The sequence below is a fragment of the Gossypium raimondii genome, chromosome 12 (genome assembly GCF_025698545.1).
Source record: "Gossypium raimondii isolate GPD5lz chromosome 12, ASM2569854v1, whole genome shotgun sequence".
Classification (NCBI taxonomy): domain Eukaryota; kingdom Viridiplantae; phylum Streptophyta; class Magnoliopsida; order Malvales; family Malvaceae; genus Gossypium; species Gossypium raimondii.
This window is the reverse complement of record NC_068576.1, coordinates 34,646,136-34,663,508: the sequence shown is the minus strand read 5'-3', so window position 1 is coordinate 34,663,508 and position 17,373 is coordinate 34,646,136. Positions and strand designations below refer to the sequence as shown.

The 17,373-nt window shown below is 36.1% G+C and overlaps 4 protein-coding genes across 4 annotated transcripts; 1 reads left to right on the top strand and 3 right to left on the bottom strand.

Moving 5' to 3' along the window:
* Positions 1–894: 894 nt before the first annotated feature.
* Positions 895–3,256, bottom strand: LOC105763771 (probable purine permease 11). The gene is made up of 2 exons (XM_012582114.2): positions 3,055–3,256; positions 895–2,225 (listed from the first exon to the last, which is right to left on the bottom strand). The coding sequence occupies exons 1-2, from the start codon at positions 3,059–3,061 to the stop codon at positions 1,138–1,140; spliced, it is 1,095 nt and encodes a 364-aa protein (XP_012437568.1). The 5' UTR covers positions 3,062–3,256; the 3' UTR covers positions 895–1,137.
* A 712-nt stretch (positions 3,257–3,968) lies between these two features.
* LOC105763770 (ras-related protein RABH1b) lies at positions 3,969–6,112 on the bottom strand. Its single transcript, XM_052624970.1, has 6 exons — positions 5,967–6,112; positions 5,721–5,791; positions 5,339–5,427; positions 5,017–5,133; positions 4,802–4,887; positions 3,969–4,496 (listed from the first exon to the last, which is right to left on the bottom strand). Exons 1-6 carry the CDS (start codon positions 6,081–6,083, stop codon positions 4,350–4,352), a joined length of 627 nt encoding a protein of 208 aa, XP_052480930.1. The 5' UTR covers positions 6,084–6,112; the 3' UTR covers positions 3,969–4,349.
* Positions 6,113–8,737: 2,625 nt separating this feature from the next.
* On the top strand, positions 8,738–11,925 carry LOC105763768 (protein TRIGALACTOSYLDIACYLGLYCEROL 4, chloroplastic). The gene is made up of 5 exons (XM_012582111.2): positions 8,738–9,138; positions 9,360–9,609; positions 10,104–10,485; positions 10,857–11,149; positions 11,544–11,925. Exons 1-5 carry the CDS (start codon positions 8,867–8,869, stop codon positions 11,739–11,741), a joined length of 1,395 nt encoding a protein of 464 aa, XP_012437565.1. The 5' UTR covers positions 8,738–8,866; the 3' UTR covers positions 11,742–11,925.
* Positions 11,926–12,178: 253 nt separating this feature from the next.
* Positions 12,179–14,164, bottom strand: LOC105763769 (E3 ubiquitin-protein ligase ATL4). The gene has a single exon (XM_012582112.2). It carries the CDS (start codon positions 13,569–13,571, stop codon positions 12,477–12,479), a length of 1,095 nt encoding a protein of 364 aa, XP_012437566.1. The 5' UTR covers positions 13,572–14,164; the 3' UTR covers positions 12,179–12,476.
* Positions 14,165–17,373: the final 3,209 nt, after the last annotated feature.

Here is a 17,373-nt window from a genome sequence, read left to right as displayed (position 1 = left end):
CTTATGATCGTGAAGTTGAAAGCATCGAGACAAGCCGTGTGATCAGACGAAAGTATTATATGTTGTGGCATGAATACTTAGTTCGGTGGAAGAGACTTCCCGACAGTGAAACAAGTTGGGAACCTACCGAGGCCTTATGGCAATTCTAAGACAAGATAAATCAGTTCAATGTGGAGGACACGACGAGGGTGTCGTTAAAACAGGTGGGAAAGAATGTCATGAGTTGTGCATGGGAGCCCACAACTATGGCACAATTGTGCGACCCATCATGTTCAAGGGAGGTCATTTGGTCCAACCGAACTAGCCCATTGCTTGGAAAGATTAAAAGCACATCTACAAAGCATGCAAATATGGAATGTAATCTTCAAAAATATACAATCTTAAAAATGACTTGTAATCTTAGAAGATATTTTTTTATAATATTAAAGATTTGATTTGTAGATAACTTTTAATCCTAGCCATTGATGTACTTTAATCAATACAGTTGATTTTGGGAGGTTCAACTATAAATAGAGGCATCACCCCTTCATTGTATTTCATTCATTGAGTAATAGAATTCGCTTTGTTCATCTTTCGAGTTCTTTCAACTTTTGGGTTGCTTCCGCTTTGCTTTTCGTTGGTGCCTTGGAGGAATTTTGTTTGAACCCTCAATTATTGGGAGTTAGGTTGACTTAGGCATTTTTATAGCGAAGAAATTGCCTAAAACTATACGAATTGCGAGACTAAAATTCTAGCCCCACGACACATGCATGTACATTTATAATAGATTTGTTAAATATAAGCATGGTTTGAAATCCATTGTACAATAGTGGCTGTAGTTAATCATTTGGTTGACAAAACCTACAACAACAGCATCATACAAGAAAATTATCAAACATTCACAATTCACATGAATGAACCATAAAAAATCAGTTGTATTAATCGAAGGCCTGCAAAAACAAATGCTCTTCCCTGCAAAATCTAGAGTATTAAACTAACAAACACTAGTGCTTTGCTTATAAATAACTTGCTTTATATCTTTAGAGATCTTGTTGCAATGTAGTAAGCTATAAACTAATGTTTGGTCTCCCAGTTGAACAAAAAACAGACATAATTTCACAGTAAATAATTAGTGTGTCTACATTGGCACCAAACATATCAAGCAGTATGCTGGATTTCCCGGACATGGGTCTGCAACGTCCTTGCCTTCTTATCATCAATATAATTTTGATAAATATAAGAAGCAAAACCACAAAGAGCCAAAAGCATGGCGATTACCTTCACACCATTCATCTTGTCATGGAAAACTACCAGTGCAGCTAGTGGGGTAACAGCCAAAGACAGTGTGCTGATTACATTGGAGAAGAGAGATGACACAACAAAAATCAACCCCACAACACCAACAGCACATACTTGCCAAGTTATAGCAGTCCACACCAACGTCAGCACGTATGAAACTCTTCCGGTGCCAAATACCTCCATCTCATGCTGCAAACTCTTCCATTCACCACTAGCAAAGAGGCCGATAGTCGATAGGCAGCTTGCAACGACTGATGTATAGATTTGCATTTCCAAAACAACAGAAAATGTTTCCTTTTTCAAAACCTTCTGAAATGAAAGTTGCATAAAGGAAAGCAAAAGGGAATAAAGGGCAGAAGCTCCAAGGGTGCAGAGGAAGCCTATAAGGAACTTCCCCTTGGGAACTCCTGATGGCCCATCTGAATCATCATTCACTGCAATTAAGGCAGCAGACAATGACAGGATGACCACTGAGTTGAGAATCAAAGCAGTGAACTTCTGTGAGTTAAGGAAGTAGGAAAAAACTGCATTGAAAGCTAATTGAGTTGCGCAAATGAGCGAATAAGTAGAGGCTGAGAGGTACAAAAGCCCTACAGAATACAACATATTGTCACCAGCAACAAGTACACCAAGAACAAAATATAGCAGAGCAAGGGTTTTGATGGAAGGTGAAGTGGAAGAAGTCGAAGCTTCCCGAGAAGGGTGAAGAAGAAAATAAGGGATACAAAGGACTGGGAAGCCAGCAGTTTGCACAAGAGTGGCCATCCATTTACTGTTTCCACCTTTATCATAATAAAATCTCCCCAGAAGAACTGCTGCAGCTTGGCCAGCAATGAGGAAGAATATGTTGATTGCCACCAAAAGCCACCATTGCCACCGCTGCAGTTTAAGAAATGGTGATTCATCCATTAAATTTTCCTCCTTGTTGACAATAGATTCTTGATTATCTGTAATTGAACAATAGAAAACTCAAATTTAATGGAACAAGATCAATGTTCTAACATCAAGAGGACTAATGTTGACTTTTGCCAACAAAAGAGCATGAAAGAGAGTCTTCCAAATCCCAGCACTATAAACTTAACATTTACAACACACTTCAAGTTCAAGCACAAATATTGTTTATAAAGGTAGGAACCAAGGGTTAAATTGTTTCTCAAGTTACAAGTATACCTTTATCGACATTGTTAGAAGGGGCCCTCCACAAACCTTAACATGGACAGTAAAACAAAAATGGAGGATAAAAAGAACTACTCTTCTTATAGAGAGCATAAAGAAAAAAAATGGGACCACTTCAAGAACATAAGAAAAACATGCAAGACCATTCATGCAATAATCTAGAAATCCTCCCTTGGATTATATTAGGAATCTTCAACGGGATCCTGGAAATTACAAGTAAGCAAACATGAAAGAGAACCAAAAACATAAATTTCCAAAGAAAAATAGCCTACCAATTAACTGATTTGCTTGGCAATATCCAAGTTTTTGACCAAAACCTATCGGATGTTCACAAAGTCAAGCTAAAACACAAGGTATATCTTTTACTTCATTGCTATATTCCAAAGCAAAAACTAGACTGGTAAAGAATCATATCATCACGAATCGCCAAAACAAGCGTAGTAATGAAATCTATACATGAAAAACTAAAAGGGGCATTCAAGATTTATCACGGAAGCCCCCTTTTTTCCATCATTTAAAAGGAATCTTATCGGCATAGTGAAAATAAATCCGATTCTGAAGAGAACCCAGTAAAGTATTTGGCGTAAGAAAGCAGGTTACCAGTCATGGTGCGAAGGAGTGGACCGTTGAATCAAAGCAAGAAGACGAAGTGAGAATGTGTGTAAAAACAAAAGAAAGAATATAAACGAAAGAAGGGATCATTTTGTTCTGTGTAAATGCTATCGTAAAATTGAGAACCACCACACACAGGCAGTGCCCAACAGAGTAACTTTATTGGACGATTAGATACTTTATAATGGAAAGTCAAATATTAATGATTTTTTTTTTATGGAAGACCGGAGAAAGTCTAGTTTGTACAAAGTGGTCACAGTTGCCCACGGGTTCTAATATCTAGCTTCAACTACCACCCGCTTTACGACAAGATTTTTTTATTAATATTCTTTATTAGGTAAAAAATAACTTTGATGAATTTTTAATATCAAGTACTTCTAGCTCTTTTTGTTTGTCAAGCATGTTTGGTTTTTGTTTTCACGTAATAGTCTACAAATTTTAAAATTAAAATTTATTTGCTATTAGTAAAAATAAATTCTCAAACTTTGAAAGTTTGAATTTGAGTTTCATCATTTCTAACTTATGATTATGATGTATGGATCTCAATTTCACCATGTACATATGTCATGTGTACAGCCTATTTGATTATTTTCAAATTAATCCGATTCTTCATCACATTGATTTAATTTTATATTATAGTTTTAAAATTTATCTGTTTTAAAGTAACTGCAAAACATAAGAAAAAGACTATAACTAGGTTTTTTGTCATTCATTAGGAATTAAAGAACCCTTCAAAAGATACATTAAAAAGTATTATAGACTAATATATTTTAGATAAAGTCTAATATATATATATATATAATTATCTAATTCATACTACTATCTATATACCTCAAAATCTTTAAATCGAAATATAACATGCATTTAAGCACATTTGAACTAATATCTTGTTGCATCAACAATAGTACCAACAAAACTAAAGCTTAATTGATATATATTGGAAGAAGGAAAAAATGGAATGGTGCATTAACCATCACTGACGAGGAAAATCGCTTAAAGTGAAGCTAATAATATTCTTTACATAGTCAAGAGCAAAGCAAATCCTCTATTAATATAAATAAGCAAAATCAAACTGGCATAATTGCTTGAGATCACAAGAACCCTACTCATATATGACTGGTTAGGACTTAGGACTAGCCTAACTACCATACCAAATATCTTCTCTCTCAAGTTATATACTCAAATATTCAACCACACCCAGTGCTTCAAAACAAGATTTCTTACATGCACTTAGTAGGATCATGGAAGCACAAAAGAAATGCTGAGATGAATGATTTTGGGTATTAGCAGGCACATCCTCCTGACTCTTGTTGTGACTGCGATCCATTTGAATTGCTCGACTTAAGATTCACATCCACCATGTCTTCATGCTTTGTTGAAGATAGTGTTTCCATTCCAGGCAATGCAGCTGCAATCTTCCGAAATAGAGCCTATAAAATGTGATCAACAGAAAGAGTGAGAGACCCCAATACATTGCCCACCAATGCTGCGGGGAGGAGAGAAAACAAATCTTAATATCAGCTAATGGTGCAATATTTGTCATGTTGGACTGGAGATGCATGCACAAACAAGATGTAAAAAAACTGATCAAACCATCAGTCACTCTTCAATATTATCCCAAAACAAAAATGCAGTCCTAAGCACAACAAAGTTCTTCAGCAACAGATACAATCAATATAATATTTCTAGGAATATATATACATGATGATAGGTTACCAATGGTTTACCACTTTACCTTGATATTGAAACCAGCCTTGGCACTAGCTTCAATAAACATAACATTGATGTCACGAGCCTTGGCTTCTCCTTCCTCCACCGAGACTTGCCTGTTGAACCAGCCACCGAATACACAACAGTGAAGTAATGATCACAAACTAATGCCTGAGGCAATTGCAAACTAGAAAGGAAGGCAGTCAATCTTATTTTCTTCAACAAGAAAGCTGAAATAACATTGCCTTTTGTCCACAAGATCTGTTTTGTTCCCCACAAGCATAATGATAACATCACTTCCCCGTTCAGCCCGCACCTCTTCAATCCAATTTGAAGTATTTAAGAAGGACTGCCTGCCTACACCATCAAAATTAAAAGTTGGTAAAACTTCACCCCACTTTTACGAACAATTAACTAAGCAGGAAATATAAATCTACGAGATTACATTTTGGAAATTGGCAATGTAATTACCTACAGAAACATGCATAAAACACAATAACTTGAACAAGCAAACGTACAATGAGAAAGTGAAAGAAGAAAACAGAGTGAAATGATACCATACTTGCTACATCATAGACAATGACTGCCACCGAGGAATCCCTAATGTAGCTTGGTATAAGACTCCTGAACCTTTCCTGCCCTGCAGTATCCCTGTAATAAAGATCAAAGATGCCACTCTTTTCAAACATAACACTTAAAAAACCAAGCAAAACTCTATCCCCCACAAACATTTAAAACCAAAATTTCCAATTAACACAATGAAACCTTATGAAGCTAATCCAAAATTCAAGTAGCAATAGTGATTCCATGCTAAAACAAGATACTTGATACATACAAGGAAAAAGAGGCAGAATCTAAAATGGGTATACAGTAGCACGCTAAGTTAAGATAAATCCATAAAAGTTGAAAATAAAATAGGTTAAGATAAACAATAACAGACTCACCAAAGCTGCAATCGAACAGTTCGATCTTCGAGGTACATTGTTTTGGATAGAAAGTCGATACCAATGGTAGCCTGGTAAATAAAAAAGAAACAAATTTCAGAAATGGGAGCAAACAAGATCTTAAAAGAACACGGAAGTTAGGCAATCTAAATCGCAACCAAATAAAGGTATGATCAGATCCAAGGCGGATCGTAAAAATACATGAAAGGGCAATGAGAGGAGTATAATAAAAAGAAAGAAAAACACCTGGTAATTGTTATCGAATTTATCATACATGAAGCGACTGATGATACTGGTCTTCCCCACAGATTGATCCCCCAAGAAAACCAGCTTGTATTTCGCCAGAGCTGAAATAGGAGCCATGGTGATGGAGAGAGATGCGAAAATGATTTCCAGACATTACTATTTATTTCATAAATTATAAATTAATTTTTTAAAACATTTTATTTTATTTTTAAAAGAAATAATACATGTTTTATTTATATGATAATAAAACAAAACAGACCAATGTGTTTAACCATTTTACCTTAATGAATGTAAAATTGTCTAATGCACTAAACTTTATATGATAATAAAATAAAATCAAGGTTATTCACAAGGATGGTGCTATGCTTATTTCTTTCCGGGAAGATCCACCCAAATTTGAGACAGTCCCACCCCATAGCCATCATCTCTTACAACATTACCTGCTGTATGTTCGGAGCCATTGAATATGGTTCCCACGATGGACACTGGGTACTACTAACCTTGCAACTCATTATTAATGAGGCTTTCTGCCTCAAGACAACCACTCAATGCATACCAACATCACTCATGTCCTCCCTGTTTCCACTGCTCTAAAATAATTCCCTCCAACACATTTGTTACATGGACCGGATCACCCATTCAGGCTCGAAACTCGAAAGCTGCCATAGAAATAGGACTTAGAGAAAAAAATATAAATCTGAAAAATGAATTTAGACAAAAAAAATATGACCCATTTTCTAAACGAGATGGACTTTAGGTAAGATTTTTTGTTCAGGTCCGACTCAAATTTGCCTTACATTTTTAGTGTTGTTTATTGTTGTTTTACTGTCATTTTATTATTATATTGCTACTAGTTTGTTATTATTGTTTGGATATTATATAATTTTTGTTTATTATTTTTGCTATTATTTGCTTGGTAAGTTGCAACTATTATCTTAGTATTATTTAAGTATAAAACTTTTTTAATATATTTTTAATTTGTTGGAAAATATTTATTTTAATATTTGCAGCGTATTTGATGTATTATATTTTTAAATTTATTTTATATAAAAACAAATTTAATACGGGTGAGTTGGGTTAGGCTTGAGTTTAGAGAGTTTTGTAAATTTCAAATATAATTTTGCAAAATTACTTTAAAATTCAAATTTGTTTGTTATCCACACTAAATGTTCAAAATCATTAAATATAAAAATATTGTTAATAAAAATTTTAAAAAGTAAAATAGGTAATAGATTCAATATCTAATTTGAATCATTCATCCACAAAAGTAAAATAGATTCAAATATTAACCACTTAACTCCCGTAATTAAAATATCTGAATTCAAATATCATCCAAATCCTAAAAAAGGTAACACAAATATTCAAATATTTAGAATGGTAAACATGTAGTAGGGGATGTGATGAATTGTTGACTAGCAATTTAATTACTATATAACAAAATATTGAGGCATATTTTTTTACCAAAAATGAAATTGAAAGGCAAAATATCAAAAAGCCCTATTTTTTTAAAATTTACCGAAATAGGCCCGGTATTTTATTATTTATCGGAATGGGCCATTTTTCTCGAAATCGCGTCCATGTCAGCGCGATGTCAGGGGACGTGTCAGCAAACCGCGTCCACATCAGCGCGATTTGCTTACATGGACACAAATCGTGCCTACGAGGACGCGATTTGCTGACACGTCCCCTAACATCGCGCTGACGTGGACGCGATTTTGGGAAAAATGGCCCATTCCGGTAAATAATAAAATACCTGGCCTATTTCGGTAAATTTAAAAAAATAGGGCTTTTATATGTAATTTGCCCCTTTTTTTTTGGTATTTTGCCCCTAATAATACATATTAATGTATTGCTGTAATATGTAGCTCAAATTATCAATCCGTCTATACTATTGTACTAATAATATATATTAATGTAATATTGAAGAGTTAATTGATTAAAAAAATAAATGCAACAAGTACAAAAAGATTCAAAATTATTACCAACAAGATTTGAACCAAGGTACTAAGAGAAAAGAGCAACCATCTTAACCAACTAAACTAAACTAATTAATTAACATATTATAAAAATACTGTTATTATCTTAATTATATTACTTACGTTCTAACGATTTATCGGACCTATTCCATACACGTGTCAAATCGAAAAATAATACAACAATTACGTAAAAAAATCCGTGTTTATTTCAAATAAATAAGAAAAATAATGATTTGAATGTTTCAAAATTCAATTTTAAACTGAAAAAAATCAAAATTTGGAGGCAAAAAAGGATCTTTTTCGACGAAAACTGCGGCAAACCGCCTTCGGCCGTTTGTCAGCGTGTAGATCTCGAAAAGTTATTCGAAATAAAAAAAATCGTCTCAGTCGGACAACCGAGCCAAAAGTTATGGCCTTTCAAAGTTTTCCAAGCTAAAAAACATAAACTGTTCGTGAATTATTGCTTCCACGTCAGCAAATCGTGCTTACGTGGACGCGATTTGTTGCCACGTAAGTAATCGCGCTGACGTAGGCGCAATTTGCTGACATATCCCTTGACATCTCGCTGACGTGGATGCGATTTCGGAAAAAATGACCCATTCCGGTAAATAATAAAATACCGAGTCTATTTCGATAAATTTTAAAAAAATAGTATTTTTATGTATAATTTACCCGAAATTGAATTTCCAGAAAGAGAAGCTTTGCTGGGCCAGTACCTTAAACAGAAACAGACAAGCAAAAACGCCCTTAAACCCTTTCTCACCTCGAAATTATAACCCTTCCTCAAAGCGCTAAACAAAAGGCCAAAACACAGCAAAAACCCTTTTATGTACTATCATCTCAAAATGCCACAAAAACAGCTCAGATAAGGCAAAACCCCAAACCTCAAACCCCAAGTAGTCAAGCGCAAAAGTTTAGCCAAAAATGGCGAACCTGGAATCGGCAATAGACTCTGCATTTTGGGATCAGAGCATATCCTGCCCACGGACTTTGGATGGCTCGGCCAAGTCAGTTCCAGGTGAGCCGTTTCCTTTAGATGGAGCTCGAGCCAGCAAAGCCCTTCGAATTCAGCAGCTTTCATTTCTCCGAAATGGCTTCCCTTTGGGTATCATTCCTTCAATATCTCCCCCTTCTCAGAAGGACTTGGGTTCTTTCTCTCTTCAGACTCTCTTGCTTAGGCCTTCCACTTCTAACTGGTATTCACTTCCCTCTCTTGGGTTTCTACCCTTTTTTTTTTTCCTATTTTGTCTAGCAAAAGATGAGATTTTTATGTGGTTGTTGGAAAAATCGTGGTTAGTACGAAAATTGGGGGGGGTAACATCGATTTAGTTGCATAAAGTTGTTCTCTCGCTACAAACTTGTTCACTTTAGTTATCTAATGCTCTCAAAAAACACTATTTATCTTTTGCACATATAGGTGGCTTGGGTTAATTGGTCAGTTTAGGCCAAAGAAGCTTATTTCAGCTATTAAAACGGAACTTCAGAGTGCCGATGAGCTGGAGCTCCCTGTTTTCCGGGATGCAGCCAAGCATTTTCTTGACAAGTCACTGTATTCAGTTGCATTGGCCACACAGCTTTCCTTGTCCCCTTCTACATCCCTATTGTGGAGCACGGAGCGACAAGGCGAGAAGAAAGGTTATCGCAACAAGTTTAAGATTTATCACCAGGCAGGCAATTCAACTCCATTCACCTTCATATGTTCCCTTGAAAACATCATGCACGCATTCATTTTTCCATTTTTACCTTTATATATTAGTGAACTCTGCTAAGTTTCAAAGTTTTGCAAGTTTCCAGAGTAATTGCATAGGAATATTGGTTTGCTGCTGGGATACTTCATGCATGATAAAGTATTATTTCAATTTTTCTTTATTATATTTGTGTTGGACTTTTACTTGGGTGAATTAAGAGTCATATGGCTAGTAGCATAAACAAGTATATGAGAATTAGTGCCAGATAAGGAACTTTAAATCCTAATTCTAGTTGTTTGTGTTCAAAACACGAAATAAGTTCAGCAAATTGAATTCTCAAGCCTACTACGCATTCAGAAGCTTAAAGTTTTGATGTTGTCTACACTTATAATGTCAAATCTTTCTGGTTGCATGATGGTGAATGAGAGTTTTTTAACCTACATGTTTATGGCACCACTTATGTGTATTTACAGCTTCCTGATCACGATATCACATTAGATGCTGCATGGCCTGAGCTTTTTATGGACCGTAAAGGAAAATATTGGGAGGTTCCAGAATCAATATCCTTAGACATGTCTTCTCTTCCTTCTGACTCGGGGTTGCAATATCATTTTGGCATACACAAAAACAGTGGCCACCCTCAGGCTTTCAATGCACTTGACGGTGAGGCACCTTCTGCTTTAATGCCAGGGTTATGCGCAAAGGCTGCATTTTCCTATCAGAAGAGCAAGGATATTTGGAGGCGAAAGGAGACAAAAGAGGATCTCATCATAAAGACAGACAAAGGTTCATATTGGCGGCCGTCATATGATGTTCGTCTTAGAGAACCTCATGCTGCTATATCTGGAATTATAGGTATGTTTTCTGTATTGCAGGGTATGGTTTTTTTACTTTTCTTGCTTGACTTTCCCAACTTTCCCTCTAGTGACCTTGTCAATTTTGCACTCAATGCGGTAATACTAGTAGTACCAATACCACCATTTTATGGTAACCTCTTCTATTGCTTTAGATCATATTATATTTTAGATTATGCTATCGGACCAAAACCTTGAAGGAAATTGGTATTCCTTCGTTATTGCTTGCTTGTTGGAAGAGGCAACAGCATCGAGAAACAAGTTATTCAGACTAGTGATTCCAAAAGTTTCATTTTTTTGCTACTTTTGGTTTGTTTTGGAGAAGGCTTCTTTTTTGAGTTATTGTTTTCTTCCTTCTTAATCTTATTCTAGGAGGCACATGTGCGGCCTGGTTTGAGAAAGGCTCCAAAAATGTTGAATCACAGAGTGAGGATAACATACCTACAACCAATAACAAGAGAAGCCCTTTGAGTGCGGATTTCTTCGGTTCAGCTTGCTATACTTTTCAGCATGGGCAGTTTCGTAAGCTATATGGTGATCTAACTCGAGTTGATGCTCGTTTGGACTTATCTTCACTCTCATCATTTGCCAAAAGAATTTTCAAGAGTTCTAGTGCAAACAAATCTCTATCATCCCCCAGACTAAATTTGATATTTCAACAACAGGTAATTTTGTCCATACCCCTTGCTTGATTGTTACCCTTTTTCTTTCTTTTTAAATGAAAACATGACATTGATAGTCAGTGGATTTTATTAGCTGTTTTTAGTCACAAGTTTCCTGCATACTCTTATGGAGTTCTTGATGAACAAGCTTTAGAATCGAACACATTAACACGTATTAACCTGGTTCGTGTCAGTTGAGATGTACTTTTGAAAGGGAATTTATGGAGGGGCCTCATAAACTGTTACGGGAGGTCGATGAAATGATGATTCAATATTCAATTGCAAGTTTCTAGGAAACTGTTGAAACCAATATTGGATTAAGTTAATTATTGCATACAGATCTCACATGGCATGGTATATATTTACTTAAAAGAGTTCCGCATTTTGGGATATGCAGGTTGCAGGGCCAATTGTGTTTCGAGTGGATTCAAAGTTGCTGCTCGATTCTAAAGCTGGGAAACTAGGCCCTCATATCGAAGATGTCATATACAGCTTGAGCTACTCATTGAGGCTTCTGCGTTCCGGAAAAGTTGTAGCTTGGTATTCTCCAAAGAGAAAGGAAGGGATGATAGAATTGCGCCTTTTCGAATTCTAACTCATCTTCTGTCATCCTATCATTGTTTTTGTTCAGAATTTCTTCTAATCATATGATTATCCTAGTTAGAGGCTGATGTGAAATCTTGCAGCTTCATTTCCCTTTTTTGGGCCAATTCCCATGTTTTGTAGGCCTTTATGGAGCTTCATAGTTCATCCCAAATCCAAACCCTGCATGTTAAGTTTGTCTTCTCCCTTTTATATTCAACAATTGAGCGTGCGAGAGCGAGATGGTCTGGTGGTATCTGGTTGTTCAGTTCCAGTAGGCACCATTTTCTTCTAGTGGTCGCATCCATACGTTACTTTTAATGTAGCAATTGAATATCGAAAATCAGATTCGGCATTATATCTAAAAATAAATTTAATAATAATACGGATAACATAAGTCTTCAATTTGGTATACTACAGGTTTGTCTTGGAACTTGATTTGCCATAAGGTTTTGACGGTCAAAAGCAATTTTAACGTATTGTTTACTAAAATATCACCGTGGATTACATTCTGTTAAAACTACTTGTATTCTTTCACCTACTTTATTTAATATTTACAGAGGGATATAATGGTAAAAAGGAGGCAGGCAATACTCAAAAATTTTGCTATGTCCACTCCATTTCTCTACATTAACTCTCTGTCGTAAGTTTCATTAGGAACAGAGTGGAAGGTGCAAAAATAGAGTGATTGTGTGAAGTAACTAGTCAAACCGTGAAAGCTGAAAATGCAGAAATGCCGTTACCTACGTCATACCCCTGAGAACCAACGAAACATTTCACTGATCTCCTCACCTATGCGATTGGCTTCCACGTCATAATCTTCAGTGGCGCCGGAGATTTCGCTTCGGCGACTGCTTCCGGTAAAGAGCCTACCTGAGCTGCGAAACGACATGGTACGAGACGATAAGGAAGAAGATAGCCTATCCACGTAGTCCTTAAGCCAACTCCTCTCATTAGCAACTTCCCCGGCGAGGCTCGCTTCCAAAGCTGGCTCAGCTCCTCCAAGTTCTTCCTTATCGGACAAGTTTCTCCGATGCGTTTGATTCCTAGTAATCTCTGATTCTTCCTCCACGATATAATCGAAAGAGCCAACGGAATAAGATCTTCCCCGTTCAACGGATTCGGAGCCTGGTTGACGGCCACTGATAGAGCCAATCTCCAGCCGGAAACTGTCGCTGCCGCCAGTCCCGATCACGCCGGATACGTTAGAAAACTGAAGCGAAAGCTTTATGAGATCGGAGTCGGAAGCTAAGAGAGGAGAGCGACATAGAGGGCAAGTTTTGTTTGAAGTGAGCCAAGTATCAATGCATTGAGCATGGAACGCGTGGCAACAAAGAGGGAGAAGCCTGAGTTGATCCATCGGTTCAAATTTGGACAAACAAACCGCGCAATCTCCGGAAACGGTTGAATCCTTGTTGGTGCGGCTAGTAAGTGAAGAGAATGTGAACAAAGGAAGCGAATCAAGCAACGAAGTTGTCGGTGGTGATGATTGTTCGGGACTGATACGGTGGGCAGAAGAAGCGGTGATAGTGGACGTAGATGAAGGAGAGAGGCGACGCAAGCAACGGCGATTGAGGTGGCGAAGGAGAAGACAAATACATACGGAAACAATCACCGTAATGGAAAGTATAGAAACTATTATAATTATACTCGGGTTCACGTTCTCAGTCGAAGAAGAAGAAGGATGCGAGGGTACAGTGGCATTATTTTCGGCTGCCGTGACAGCTACTCCCGTAACGCCTAACAACGCAGGTGGCGAAGCCATCGATGACGCCGCCAACAAAAAAGAAAAGCTAGTAACAAAAGAAGGAAGGTTGTTGAAGTAGATGAGGATGAAGTGCATGTGACGTGTAGTAACTAGGGTCGTACGGACGGCGACTAAGAGATGAGTGGAGATGAAGAAGGCGTTGTTGGGTTATAGTAAAATGAAGGGAGGACAGTGAGAGAGAAATCAGATGAGAGCATTAAATTGGTTCAAACTGGCAAAATCAAGGAAGGAGGGAAGTAAATGCTCTTTGGCGCAGATTTTAAAGGTTGTGTCGTCGAAGCCAGACAAAACCCCCCAAAATTAAAGACCCTTTCACCAAACACCTCACCCATTTTGCCTTTTAACCTCAACTAGCCACCCAACATTATCCTTTTTTCTTTTTACTTTTTACTTTTGCTCGACTAAACTGAAACCTAACAAGCCACAACAAGAAAGCAACCCCTTTATTCTAATACTCCAATAAAACGCCTAGCTATGGCTCTCTATCTGATCACTGCATCTCATTCAAAAATAATACAGCATCACTCACACACACCACAGCACCTCTATGATTACATCCATAATTAATAATAATATATACTTAACATATATACTTGTAGGATCTCGCGTGTGCCTGCCCTGCCATCGCTTCGCTTCCTGCACACTCTTGGCATGCTCCTAAAGTAGCATTCCCTTCAAGGTTAGCCTTTTCATTTTTTTTTCAATTAATATATATATAATATTGTTTTCACTCATCACCTTTTGACTAACATTTCCAACTCTTACATGAATATATACTGCAAAGGAAAACGAGGTTAAATTGATCAAAATTATTGGAAAATTACAAGCCTACATTTTTAGTCTTAAAAGTCAACCAGATTTTAGCTCACTTACACAGCAGCAGGCAAGGGTAAGGCTTTTACTTTGGCTAATTCATATTTATCCAAATATATACATACGTGTATGAGGTTTCGTGCTGCAATATTATTTCTCCACCTTGTTAGATAAACTATTTCTTTCTTTTTTTGTTTTTTCTTTATTCCTTAGTTTCAATGCTCAAACTCCACGAACCTGCTGATTAGTGATAGTGTTGCTATGTCGTTGAAGAGAGTTTCTTGGTGTTTGCAGCAAAGTCAACTTCCATTTTTTTAATGTGAAGGGAAAATACAAAGCAAGTTGCATTGCATTCCTTAAAAAAATTTCAAAGCCGCGAATCGGAAAGATTAGGTCTTAATATATATACAGTTGGTGTATTATTAATAATAATATTATTAAGCTGCTTTTAAATGGAGGGAAATTAAGACAAGGACAGCGGTCTTGTTGGAAAGCACAGGGCACCATGTATTACCCCCCACAACATTAATAAACATTTGGATGGAACATCCAGCAACCAATCTCTTTTCTTTAACCTTAATAATGTGTTGGTTGATCCATAGCTGAGTGTGAGTAAATTCTAATGTGGCCTCGGCTCTTAAAAGCATATACGACGAATGAGGTTAATTATAGAACAAGTATGTGGTTTCTCTTCTTCCAACAGTGCATATTCCCGCTTCCCAGGAAATGGAGTGGTGTAATATATATAAGATTATTTTTCGTCAACTACTACATAAATTAACTTTTAATCTGCGTATTGTGAATATAGTAGAACGAAAATTAAAATGCATTAAAACGTATTAATATTTTATTTATGAATTAAGAAAAGATTATAAATAATAAAATTATGAGTAATTTTAAACCATCTTTTTCTTTATTTTTAAGGTTTAAGAGAAAGCAAGTTGCGAAGCAAAAGGAATGTATTAGTTTAATAACTAAATATGGGATATAGTCAGCGAAGAACATTCAAACATAAATGTAATTTCAGTCATACACGCTGTGATGTAGTAATAATTTACAAAATCCCACACACCAAGAAATTTCGGCCTCCCCTCCTTTAAACTTACACTCTATTCTATTGCTTTCTTGTTTCCTAGTGTAGATAGTTACATTTCATTTCCATCTCCTTGTCTTATGTATTCTCCAAATTCATCATTGACTACCTGGTCAAAGGAGCCCAAATCTGCTGATTTAGCTATTATACTAACACGAAACAACCAGAGGTCGCAATTTTCATTATGTTTTTTTATTCATCTTTCTTTTTATTTAGGGCTATTCACATTTTGTTAATACTGTAATTATTTTTGTTGAGTATTTTTTCTATCTCTCTTAAATGGTGAGGCTTCTCTATTTATATGATATAGGTATTATTCATTGATATGACATATTAGATAAGTTTCATGCATGTTAACATGTATCCTACTCTAAACCTAACACGTGTTTATGCGGTCCCATGTGCGATCTCATGTGTGGCTTCGCAGGAGAATGTAGGTACCCATCCTGCGAACACCTATTATTATGCGAGCTCGGTCTGCAAGCTCGATGCACGAGCTCAATAGAATCCGGCCCAAACCCATTCGGATTTTGGACCAATGACAACAAGTATCATAACAATTTTATATTAATATTATTCTAAAATCAAGTTGATTTTACATAGACACCAAATCACATAAAATTTCCGATTAATCCTTATCCGACCCCAAGTGGTTAAGGTAAGACATTTTCAACAAGCATGCTTGAGCTTAAACTTGTTTTCATATCATTATAGGATGACCATACATCAAGTTCAATTTACAACATTACATTTTTAATCAAATTCAAATTTATTAGATAAAAATACTTCTCGGGTCTTTCTCATTTTCGTTGTTAAGTAGATTGGTCTCTCTCTCAAAAAAAAGAAGAAAATCAATTGTACATGATTTTAATTGGTTTAATTACAAATTTTGCCCTTAATGTTTATATAATTTGTATAAATGTTGAAAGCTAAATTTGCTAAATCAAGACAAAATTGATAGAATTTATAAACTTTGAAAGTAAAAATTGTAACTATACCAATAAAAAAATTGGGTTTTACTAGAGGTGCTCATGGGCGGTAGCCTGCCTGAAAAAATTTCGGCCTGGCCCGGCCAAATATGGGCCTAGAATTTTGCCCAGGCCCGCCCGGAAAAATTCATAAGCCCGGCCCGCCCGTTTTTAAATAAATACCAAAATTTATTTTAAAAATTAAAACAAAATTAAAAAAGTATTTTAAAAATATTTTAAAATTAAAAAAATTAAAAAGCATTTTAAAAAATTTAAAATTTAAAAATTTAAAAAGTATTTTAAAATTAAAAATAATAAATAATAAAAATATTTATTATATTCGGGCGGGCCCGGGCCAAAAAAGTTGTGCCCGAGGCCCGGCCCGTTTTTTAATCGGGTCTCGTTTTTTTACCCAAACCCATATTTCGGGCCTATATTTTTACCCAAACCCTCCCATATTTCGGGCGGGCCATCGGGTCGGGCCGGGCCGCCCGGCCCATGAGCACCTCTAGTTTTTACCTAAATAATATAAAAAAATATTTACTGAAATAAGATAAGGCTCCCATTATTTATCAATATAGGCAGAATGAATAGTGAACCCACAGTGCCGCCTAAGCAATTGGCGGCATCCCCCTTGCCACTGATGATTGAAGCAATCATTTAGTTAAAAAAAACAATTTTTTTATGGTGTCACCTGAGCAATCGGCAGTACCGGTATTTGATACCCAAAGAATACACAATATTTTATACATGTAGAACGTAAAAAAATATATATTTTTTAATGGTGCCGCCTGATGTTATTTTAACATTAATTTTTTATTAAACTGAAAAAATATATATTAAATAAACGGGTGTTAGAACCCAGACCCATGACCGACAAGTCACATCGGTGGCAGGTCGTCTTATTTAAGTTATGATGAAAAACATTAAGATTATGATTAATTGTAAAAATGATGAAAAGCATTAAAGTTATGATTAATTGTCCTTAATTTCCCACTTTTGA

Bases quoted from the DNA above. Each gene is read 5' to 3' on its own strand.
- LOC105763770 (XM_052624970.1), bottom strand. From the start codon at position 6,083: ATGGCTCCTATTTCAGCTCTGGCGAAATACAAGCTGGTTTTCTTGGGG. The intron at 5,792-5,966 runs GTGTTTTTCTTT...TTTATTTACCAG, and splicing joins AATTCGATAACAATTACCAG to GCTACCATTGGTATCGACTT. The intron at 4,888-5,016 runs GTTATTTCAGCT...TCAACAGGCAAG, and splicing joins TCTTGTGGACAAAAGGCAAT to TCTCGGTGGAGGAAGGAGAA.
- LOC105763768 (XM_012582111.2), top strand. From the start codon at position 8,867: ATGGCGAACCTGGAATCGGCAATAGACTCTGCATTTTGGGATCAGAGC. The intron at 10,486-10,856 runs GTATGTTTTCTG...ATCTTATTCTAG, and splicing joins TGCTATATCTGGAATTATAG to GAGGCACATGTGCGGCCTGG. The intron at 11,150-11,543 runs GTAATTTTGTCC...TGGGATATGCAG, and splicing joins ATTTGATATTTCAACAACAG to GTTGCAGGGCCAATTGTGTT.
- LOC105763769 (XM_012582112.2), bottom strand. From the start codon at position 13,571: ATGCACTTCATCCTCATCTACTTCAACAACCTTCCTTCTTTTGTTACT.